The sequence below is a fragment of the Camelus bactrianus genome, chromosome 18 (assembly GCF_048773025.1).
Source record: "Camelus bactrianus isolate YW-2024 breed Bactrian camel chromosome 18, ASM4877302v1, whole genome shotgun sequence".
Taxonomy (NCBI): Eukaryota; Metazoa; Chordata; class Mammalia; order Artiodactyla; family Camelidae; genus Camelus; species Camelus bactrianus.
Genome location: NC_133556.1, coordinates 14809982 through 14820454, shown reverse-complemented (window position 1 = coordinate 14820454; position 10473 = coordinate 14809982). Strand labels below are relative to the sequence as shown.

General features: G+C 52.1%; 1 protein-coding gene across 5 annotated transcripts; it reads right to left on the bottom strand.

Moving 5' to 3' along the window:
* Positions 1 to 208: 208 nt before the first annotated feature.
* On the bottom strand, positions 209 to 7230 carry CD19 (CD19 molecule). 5 transcript variants are annotated; one of them, XM_045508370.2, is made up of 15 exons: positions 7086 to 7230; positions 6549 to 6836; positions 6027 to 6230; positions 5614 to 5907; positions 4452 to 4562; positions 4127 to 4175; positions 3725 to 3813; positions 3215 to 3328; positions 2987 to 3091; positions 2854 to 2901; positions 2690 to 2749; positions 2529 to 2585; positions 1876 to 1968; positions 1675 to 1776; positions 209 to 1517 (listed from the first exon to the last, which is right to left on the bottom strand). In XM_045508370.2, exons 1-14 carry the CDS (start codon positions 7168 to 7170, stop codon positions 1685 to 1687), a joined length of 1689 nt encoding a protein of 562 aa, XP_045364326.1. In that variant the 5' UTR covers positions 7171 to 7230; the 3' UTR covers positions 209 to 1517; positions 1675 to 1684. The 5 variants fall into 5 exon arrangements, with proteins under 5 accessions (XP_045364326.1, XP_045364327.1, XP_010970841.1 ...); XM_045508371.2 differs by having other exon boundaries at positions 209 to 770; XM_010972539.3 differs by having other exon boundaries at positions 2690 to 2746.
* Between the last annotated feature and the right edge of the window lie 3243 nt (positions 7231 to 10473).

Here is a 10473-nt window from a genome sequence, read left to right as displayed (position 1 = left end):
TTGTACAGATGACAGTAACCACACCTTACCTCCTCCCTAATGCTATTTTATAACTGGGAAAACTGAGGGTCCTTGAGCTAAGTAAGTAGCCTAAAGTCAGTTAGCAATTAAAGTATTTAATTTCTCTGTGCCTCAGTCTTCTCAGCTATAAGGTGATAATAATTTAAGCATACCTTCCTCATAGGATTGTCATAAAGATGAAATGAGATGCTACTTGTAAAGCATTTATTAGAATTTATTAGAATGCCCATTTTAAAGGTTCAGAGATGAAGAAGGAACAGTCTTTAAAACAAACACAGGACATTATGTAGAAAGAACTGGAACATTAAGAAAAGGAATGCTAGAAATAAAAACGTAGGTACTGAAAAAGTCTAGGCAGTCTTACAGAGAGCATGGAAACTTCTGGAGCAGGAGAGGGACTTGGGTTTCAGGTGGTAGTTCCTGGGTTTCGGAAGAGTACTGGAGTTGGGGAGACCAGGCAGAAGACACAAGGACTATCCACCTCAGGTGACTGATTCTGCCTGTGCCTGGGACAGGAGTTTGTGGTGGCGCTTGCTACGTAATGGTTTCAGGGCCTGGGGACTTCTAGCTCTGAAAGTCTTTGTGTTCGTGGTTTATATCATAGGCAGCTTATCAGGTAGTAGGCACAAGGGCTAGAATTGCAGCCAGATTTTGAGATTCACTTCCAGCTCTGTGAAGTGCTTGTTGTATGACTTTAGACCTGTTACTTGGCCTCTCTGGCACTTGGTTTTCCATCTACAAAACTGCACCTAGGAAGAGAGTGTCAAGAATGATATAGACTCTGGAATTAGACTGCCAGAGGTCAAGTTCTGACCCCAACAATTATTAGGTAGGCAAGCCTTGGGCATGTTATTTAGCATCTCTGCCTCAGATGCTAAATCCTCTTCCATGAAATAGGGTTGTTTGTGAAGATCACGTAAACTAATATACATAAAATACATAAAATATACATAAAATACTTTGATACAATCCTGGCACATAAGAGCTCAATAACCTTTGAGGTTATGGTAAGATTAAATATGTTCATTGATGTTAGAACATAGTAGATGCTCAGTAAATCGCAGTGATGGCTGCCAATTCCTGGATTGCTTTCTCTTCACTGGGCGCCCCACATACAACTGCTAAATGAACAATGATTGATTGACTGGATGGTGGGAATGGCAGGCAAGTGAGGAAAATGAGTGCAGACCAAGCCACAGGAGGGTAAAGGCCCTTTGGTACCCGAGATGCAGCTCTCCCTCCTCTGCTGGCTAGAGAAGGGATGGGAGTACAGCCATCCTCACCTTCCCTTCCCCTCCCATACAGGGCACTACATCACAAGATTGGAAGAGCTCACTGAGTTTATCTGGGAAGTGCAAAGTGGGTCAAAGCTTCACTTGTGTACACACACACGGGTAGACATCCTGAGTAACACTGCTCCAGAGGCCGACACCATCTGCTTGGGGTCCCGGATTTCAGAGTCTGGTGTGGATCTCAGGGGCCTGAGGAAGCCCAGGCTATATGGAGAAAATGGTGTTGGGGAAGGGTCCAGGAGCCTGAGCATCAGCCTTGGAAACCCTTTCCCTTCTCCCTTCCTGAGAACCAGAATCTCACTTCCACCCCTGCTTTTCTCCTTCCTTCTTTCCCATCCTTAGAGGGCAGTTCCCAGCTCACCTGGAGGGAATCACCTAGTGCTCCAGGTGCCCATGCGGCCCCCTCCTCCCCATGCTGGTTCTGGCCCATCAGGATTATCCATGTTCTCATAAGAGTCTGCATCTGGTTAGGACCAGGAAGGAGTAAGATGAGGTAGCAGGAAGTAGGCTGGGAGGGAGTAAGTCTCCGAGGACAACAGGATACAGCTGGAGAAGCACCCACCTTCCTCATGATTGGGACCAGGCTGGGCTCGAACGAAGCGGAGCTGGGGGGCTGCATACAGGATCCCTCTCATATCCTCATAGGACTGGGACCCTGCTTGGGCAGGGGATGGAGAGTTGGAGGCCTGGAGCCATACTGGGGGCTTGGGGAAGGGAAGGGCAGGCTAAGATATGATGGGAGAATTAGGGGCAGAGGAAGGTAGAAGGTTGACCAATATTGTACTAGGAAGGAGTGAGGTTCGGGGCCCTTGTTAGTTGTAGGGTCTGATCAGGCGTGGGTTAGATTATGGTCATGGTCAGAGAAAGGGTCAAGAACGGCACTGGAAGGAGTCAAAGTCTGAGTTGTGAGGAGGTTGTAGAGAGAGCTGGGATTGAAGCTGAGATCTGCATTGGGGCTGGGATGAGCTGGAGGACAAATTCCAGTCTGGACTTGGATTGGGATCAGGGCTGATGATGGTGAGGGATGGGGTAAATACTGGGGGTCAGGATGGGTATTGGGGGTCAGTATTGAAATTAGAGTTAGGAGTCAAATCTAAGGTTAGGATTGGACTTGGGTTTGGGATCAGAGCCAAGGTTAAGGTTAGGCCTGAAGTCAGGGCCAAGGCCACATCAACCCAGTCTGGGCAAAACAGGAAGGTCCCAAGGACTTCTCACCAAGGGAGGTTGCCTCCCTGCTGGGGTCCCAGGCTGACCCATGGGGGCTCAGGAAGTCTGGAGAAGGAAGAAGGAAGTCACTACACCTCCTGGCCTTCCCATCACATTCCCCCACCCCCACCTACCCATCCCTGCAGGAATGTGACCATCTTCAAACACACCTGTTGTCCTGGCGACTGGCTGGGGGAGCTCTTCATCTTCATTCTCATAAGACTCAGCTGCTGCAGAAAAAAGAGAACTCCAGGGACCACTCCTGCCCTGTAGGGGATCCATGGTCCTGTGGGTCCTCCCGAGTCTCTGAGGCCCCACAAGGACCCCAAATTACCATTGGAGAAGGAGTCTTCATCCTCAGGATTCTCATAGCCACTGCCATCTGGTGGAGAAGCAGGGAGATCTAGCGGGGGCCCGCAGCCCACCGCAGAGAAAGTGAGGGAGCCAATGGGGGAGGGCAGTCTTACCCTGGGAGAGATGGTCTTGCCCACGGTTAGAGTCATTCTCGTAGAACTCGGAGCCCTCCTCACTGTCCGGCTCCTCATAAGCCTCACCTTCCTCTTCTTCTGGGCCTGGGGTTTGGGGATGGGGATGGGGATCAGGTCACGGCCCACCTCCTCCAGGCCCCAGTCCACTATTCCCGCCACAGACCCCTCCAGCACCCTCCATGTGAGTATCGATCCCCACTCAGTCACCGCCTCCTGGAGGGCTCCAGGACCCCGCGGCTCTGGCCTCCTGGACGTAGCTGTGCGGGTTTCCGTAGGACTGCCCGGCGGCTCCCAGTCCCGCAGCCCACCGCAGGGCGCGTCCTGGCGAGAGGAGCGTTGGAGCGAGGCGGGTGAGAAGAGATGGGGGCGGTCAGGGCTACGGGCCGAGGATGCTTCAGGCTCTGTTGGAGGACTCCGGGTCCAGGTACCCAGCCTCGAGCCGGGATGGGGGAGGTGGGGGTAGCGAGACAGGGGCGGGATCTAAATCTAGAGGTGTGGCCTGAAGTCTTGGGCGAGGTTCTGCTCTCAGAGAAGGACCTCAGGTCCGGAGTCCTGGGAACGGGGTTAAAATCTGGGCGGGATTCCGCACCCTGGGGCGGGCTCTTTTCTGAAGGCGGGGCTCGGAGCTTGGGAAGGCTTGGAGCTCTGGGGACTGGAAGGATGAGGAAAATGGGTGGGACTCTAGCTCTGGGTCAGGAGCCTGGCGGTGCCTCCTACCAGTGCCAGAGTGGGGCGCGGAGAGGGAGAGCATGTTCCCATACTGGCTCTGGGCCCCGTTTCCCGTGGGAGGCGTCACTTTGTAGAACCTGGGGAACGAAGGGGAGTTGCACTGTGAGGCCAGGCCTGGAGGGGACTGGAGGGGACACTCAAAATTCAGGCTAGACCCTCAGAGGTTAAAATGTGATCACTTGTAATTAGCGCCTCTGTTCTGCCACAGTCTACAGAGGGGTGTGCCGTCACGCCAAGGAATACTTCACAGAGTAGGTAGCTTTGGTGCTGGACTTTGAAGGTTAGGCAGTATTTCAACCGTAGGGATGGAGAAAAGACACTCTCAGCAGAGGCAACAGTAAATGCAAAGCACAAAGTGAAGGGGAGCTGGGAGGGCACTGGCATCATTACCTTCTGGTGGGGTCTGTCATTCTCTTTCTTTTCCTCCTCAGGATCAGGGCTGGTGGGAGTTAAGGGGAGTGATCAGAGGAGAAGCTCAAGAGTGAAGATTTAGGGGATGCTGGGGAAGTCACTTGAGTCAATGGAGGAGACAGAAGTTCCAATTCCAAAGGGCTCGAGTAGTTTGCGGGGGTTAGAGATGGAGTGGGGGCAGAATTCTGAGGTCCATGAGGGAGGTGAGGGAGGAGAGAAAGATGGTTGTCAGAGTGATCAGTGAGGGCTCTCCTGAGGAAGGAGACCTAAGGATCTGGAAGACCAGCTGGGGGACATGACTCACCTCTTCGAAGATGAAGAAAGCCCACCAGGGAACCCAGGCAGAAGATCAGATAAGCTAACGTCACAACAGGGACTATCCAGCCACCAGTCTCCAGCAGCCAGTGCCATACTGCTAGGGGGAAAGCGCTATGAGATGGAGACCTGGGCTGGCATCTTGCTTCCCAGCCTCAAGACCTCAAAGGCCCGTAAGTCTGGGGAACAGGGGCAAGACATAGATCCTCAGTGTCTCAAGCTATAAGGAGGGCTCTCCTCCCTCCCTGTGAAGACAGGGACTGTGCCCCAGAGCCTAGCATAGAGCCTGGAGCAGCATCTATTAAGTAAACTACCAACAAACTATGACTATAGTCAGAGGTTATGTTCGGATTAAGGGGAGTGTGATGATCAGCTTCCTGCTGCAGTTACGGCCAGCCATGGTCAATATGAAGGGCAGAGTTCAGTTCTCAAGGTTAAAGGTGAGATGCGGCAATGTGCTAAAGTTTGGAGAGAAAGTTCAGACTGAGCTGGAGAATTGTGGTTACTACTGTAACCACATGGTGGGATTGAATTAAGGGAGGTAGAATGGGCAGAAAGTTGTAACCAATTTGATGGATGGGTGAGAAAAAAGAAGGGTGCCCAGGTTCCTGGCTGGCGCACGTGGGCAGATGGTAGTGTCCTTCACTTACACAGGGCCACCCGGAAGACTGTGCCTGGGGAGGATGTCAAGTTTGATTTTGTATATATTGAGCCTGTGGTGTCAGTGGGACATCAAATGGCAACTCCAGGAGATGGAATGGCAACTCCAGGAGATGGCTGGGTGTGGGGCTCACCAAGGCATGGTGGCCTAAGGAGCCATGGGAGTCAAGGAGGTCAAACAGGAGTGTGTAGACAAGGATGAGAAAATATAGACAAGGTTAAAAAGAGGGCTCAGGGCTCCAACAGTGAGGCGTGAGGGAGGAAGGAAGTACTCTCACAGAGTTGATGGGAAGGAGCGACCTAGTGGGAGGAGAAGAGTCGTGTGTTGGCAGCAAGGAGGAAGGAGTTGGAGCCAGTGGTCAGTGTAGAGGTTGGGGTTCCGGATGAGGCTTGGACTAGCCCTCAGGTTGGAGTGGGGGGCCAAGGTTGCCTGACTTCCCATTCTTCCCAGTGGCCCCAGTCAGATGCCCCACAATTGGAAGAAACTCTACCTGACTGGGTAGTGACCTTCAGCCGCATCTGGGTGGTCATGTTGCCATGGTTACAATGGTAGGTGCCAGCATCTTGAGCTGTGGCCTCGGGCAGCACTAGAACAGCCTTTCCTCCAGGGGTGCCCAGGACCCACCTCTCTCTGGGTTGGGCATCCTCCCTCACTTTTAAGCTCAGCAATGGGATTCTACGCTTGTTGGGATGCACGTAGATCCAGGAGACGGAGCCTCTGGCCAGAGAGGAACGGGACGCCCCACAGGTCAGCGAGAGTGTGGAGCCAGGGGCCACGGTGAGGTCTGGGGCAGGGAGAGCGAAGGCTAAGAAAGTGTAATATGTGAGGGGGTCTCCTCCCTCACAGACTGTCCAGTTCCCAGTCACCATCCCCCCACTTCCTGGCATCTCCCTAGCACCTTACCCTGGTTGTTGCTCTGGTTCAAACTGCCATTAGGTGGGGCACATGCAGGGTCTGTGTATAAGATCTCAGGGTGATCCTTGACCCACACATACAGCTGAGGCCTTGTAGGGTGACCAGAAGAGGGCCTGCTGCCCTTTGAGGGACTGTTCTCCGGGTCACAGCTTGGGTCATTGAGGTCTGAAGCATTCCACCGGAACATTTCCTCTGGGAAGATACCCAGAACCAGATACTGAGACATCCAGGAGAGACAGAGAGATACAGAGACCCAGAAAGGCAGAGACAAAGACCCAGAGAGAGACAGAAACGGTGACTCAGAGAGAAAGAGTGAAAGACACAGAGCAGCTCAGGGTTGACGTCATGAAGCCACAGTAGTTTTTAGAAGCCACGTAAAACTGGCTCCCAGTTTGTCCCTCCGACCCTCCAGGCCCTCCCTCCAGATCCATTTTAGCTGCCAGAGCCCCTCCACCCATGGTGGGCCTCCCTCCTCTCATCCAGCCCTCCCTGCCCCAGCCCGGACCTCACCGCTTCCCTTCACGCTGACCGTCCAGCCAGGCTGCCAGGCCTGCTCAGAAGGGGGGCCGGGTTGGCACAGGTAGAAGCCCCCCATCTGGTCGGAGACATTGAAGATGAACAGCAGGGTTCCCTGGGGCTCCTTCAGGGTACCCAGAGGCCCCACATGGACGCCCAGGCCTGGTAACCCTAGGCTCAGCTCTAGGAAGGGTTTTGACTGGGGCCCCTGAAACCAGGCCAGTTGCTCAGTGGGACCATCTGTGGGACCTCCAAGGCACGACAGCACAGCATTGCCTCCCTCTGTGGAGAGAGAGAAGAACGGACAGGAGGAGAGAGGAGTCTCTAGGCCCCTTCACTCTTTGCACAGGGTTATAAACCCAATAACCCCACCATCTGGGAGTGGATGAGTCCTCAGATTCCTTTCAATCCCTCTCTGAATTTTACAAATAAGAAAATGGAGGCTCAGAGAGGGTAAGTTACTTGGTCGAGGGCACCCAGCCGGAACCCAGGTTTCCAGCCCTTCCGTCTACCTCTGCCCTCTGGACATACCTTTAACCTCCACTAGGTGTGGTTCCCGGGCCCTGATTCCCGCTGGGACAAGGAAGAGCGCGAGGAAGAGGAGAGGAGATGGCATGGTGGTCAGACTCCCTGGGGCGCCCAGCCTCACGCGCGGGGGATGCTGGGGTAGGCGGGAACCTGGTGGGCACTGAACCATGGGCGTCTGTGGGGGCGGGTGGGCAGTCCCCCCGAGAGGAAGGGGTGGTCACGCCTCAGGCCCTTTCTCCATGCACCCCTCCAGAACCGCAAAACTCGCCTCCTCCCTGCTACACTTTTATTTTCATCCCAGCATTTGTCATGTGAAATGATCTTATTTGCGTGTCTACTTACTTGATGGCTTTCTGTTCCCCTCATTTGACTGTAAGCCCCTTGCAGCAGAGACTCCACCCTGTTCATGACTGTACACACAGTGCCCTGGAACAGCGGTTGGCACATTGTAGGCACCCAAGAAATCTTTGTTGAATGAGTGTCCTCCCTCCTCCTCCTACATGCCCCCGCCACCCTTCAACCTCAGGCTCTGAATTCACTTCCCTTCACACACGGCCTCTTCATTCATTCAGCTGACATTTCCTAGGCTTTCTTCCATCTCCATACTCCCAGCCTATCACACATACGGCAGACCTGAGTCTGAATCCTCCACCTCCACCACTTGGCTAAATGTCTTCATGTCTCTTAGCCTTAGTTTCTTTCTCTGTAAACTGAGGATAAGAATAGTACTATCAAAATAGCTTTTGTGGAGATTAAACAGGGCAATACATGTTCGGCATTTTCCACCCAGCACAGCACACAGCAAGATCTGAGAGACAGCATCCGTGAATGGCTAAGGGCTCAAGCCATTCTGCTGCTCCAGCTGAATGAAGCCTCCTCAAAGGGCAGAGTGGTGCCTGAGATCACACATTGGGCTGGGGGTACAACTGGGCACTAGAACCCAGGAGTCTTAACTCTTAAAGTTAACTCTGTTCTTTTGCCAAACACCCCCTATCTCTCTCTCTCTTCGCCTCTCCCTGCCTCTGCCTGTGAATCTCTGTGTCACTGCTGCCATCACTCAGGGAAAAGGGCCAGGGACCCAGGAGACCTGCTCTCTCAGTTGCTGGTTCCCAGGCAAGTCTCACTGAGCTGTGACTTCCTGTTTGCCTCGGGCAAACCCCAGGGGACCCCCCCCCCAGCTGGCAGGGCCCTCACTTCTCTTTGGTCAGGTTGGGTTGGCTGGGAGGGAGTAGAGTGGGGCATCAGGGGAATGGAACAGGCGAGGGGGCAGGACCCCATCTGCCTTTCACTCAACAAAATCTCTCCAATCCCGTTCACCAGCTTCCCAGCTGCCTCACATGCTGAGTCTTCTTGCTGGAGCGTGTCAGCCCCCAACTTAGAACACTGCAGCCACTTTCATCTCTACCAAAGTAAGCGCTCCGTACCATGGCCTCCAAGGGCCTGAGGGAAGCTGCCCCTGCCGGCATCTCCCGCCTCAGCCCTCTGCCACTCTGCCCCAGCTCAGGGCCTTTGCACTTGCTGCTCTTCTTCCTGGATCTCTCTACTCGGCTCTTCGCTCCACTGGCTCCTTGCTGTGGCTCAAGCCTCAGTTCAAATGTTACTTCCTCAGAGAGTCCTTCCCTGACCCACCAGGTACTTTGAATCTTACACCCCTGTTTTATTTCCCTCCTAGCATTTGCCCCCATCCTAAAGTCTGCTTGCTTACTTGTTAGTTTGCCTCCTGCCCTAGAATATTCACTCTGCTACAACAGGACTCCTTACTATCTGGTTCACTGACATCCAGTAGGTGGTCAGTAAGTATTTGTCATACAAAGGAAGGAAGTTAGTTATGGTTACCCAAGGGGAAAGGGGAGGGGGATAAATTAGGAGTATGGGATTAACAGATACAAACATACATAAAATAGATAAGCAACAAGGATTTACTGTATAACACGGGGAGCTATATTTAATATCTTATAATAACCTGTAATGGAAAATAATCTGAAAAAAAAACCCATATATATATATATATATATATATAAAATCACTTTGCCGTATACCTGAAACTAATACAACATGGTAAATCAACTATGTTGGGGGACATGGCGGGCAGTGCAAGGGCAGTAAAAGAATTTACCAGAAACATAGAACGTTTAAGAGACAAAGGAGAGTTTAATGGATACGCTGCTCTAGGCAACAGTGGGCCACACAGACGAGAGGTGTGAGCGCCGAGGGGGAAGGTGCAGGGTCTTTTATTAGGGGGAAGGGGCTGTGAACACAAGGGGGGGGGCACTGCATGATCAGTTAGTGCACAGCTACCTGATTGATTGTAAGACTTGTCAGGGGCTACTCTGAGGAAAGGGATTTACGGCTCTTATAAGGGCAGATGTGCCGTGAGGCCTGTCTGCCTAGGGTGTTGTGAGATTGGCCATTTCCTGGGGGCGGTTAGTTTTGTTAGGGCAAACATACGTCAAGGGAGATGTTTTTGTCTTGCAGAAATGCAGGTATGTGGGGGGTCCTGAAGTGGGGGGTGGGGGTTAAGGGTGCCAGTGGGCCCCAGGCACATGGAGAGCCCAGGAGTGGGGGTTTTATGGACTTTGGAGTGGCTTTAGAGAACGCCAGCCAGCCGGCTCCACATTTCCCCCTGACAGATTGGCAGTGACAAATCTTTGGAACATGGGTGGAGGTCTCTTTCTTCTGGAACTACTTCTTGCTGAACATGAGTGTCAAGCTGTCCCTAACTATCGTGCTAATCTGTTCAGGGTGTGGGGCCAAGATGGTCCTCCCCAAAATCTGACTGCCTAAGGGGCAGCCTGAAAATAACCCCCTTCGACATCCAAGGGCTGCATCCCGTTGGTAAGGGCCATGGCATCTCTTGCTTGCGAGAGACGTCTGTTTTTGTTTCTTTGGAGCTTGGACCTCAAAGAGAGAGACAATTGTTTTTATAAGAGAGGGAAACAACATAAAGAATAAATGCATACAAGATAAATAGCCAATCTCAAGAAAAGGATGGAGAGGGGAAATTTTAAAATCCCTGTGAAAAAGGACCTTATTCCCTCTGGAATCCAAAAAAAACTATTAGAGCATGTCAGAAAATTGTTTGTTAACCTCTTTGCTGTGAGCATTGCTATCCCCTAGAGTACTTATGTCACTCTGTAGTTGAGTGAGGAGCGAAGTGACATTACCACACACCAGGGAGATGGGGGCAGCGTTCAGTAGTATTATTGTACATGTGCCCGCCTGGGAAGCTGTGAGGATATCAAAAGCCATGTGATTTTGCAAAATCGTTCTCCTCATTAAGGTCATTTCTGTATTGACCAAAAATATACTTTCCCTGGTATCATTTCGTGCTTGTTGTATAGATTTTGTTAAGGCTTCCACATGCAGAATTACATCTTCCAGGACAACTGGA

Coding starts and splice junctions, on each gene's coding strand:
- CD19 (XM_045508370.2), bottom strand. CDS start 7,170: ATGCCATCTCCTCTCCTCTTCCTCGCGCTCTTCCTTGTCCCAGCGGGA. Junction 6,231..6,548: donor GGTCAGCGTGAAGGGAAGCG/GTGAGGTCCGGG, acceptor GTATCTTCCCAG/AGGAAATGTTCCGGTGGAAT. Junction 5,908..6,026: donor GAACCAGAGCAACAACCAGG/GTAAGGTGCTAG, acceptor TCCCTGCCCCAG/ACCTCACCGTGGCCCCTGGC.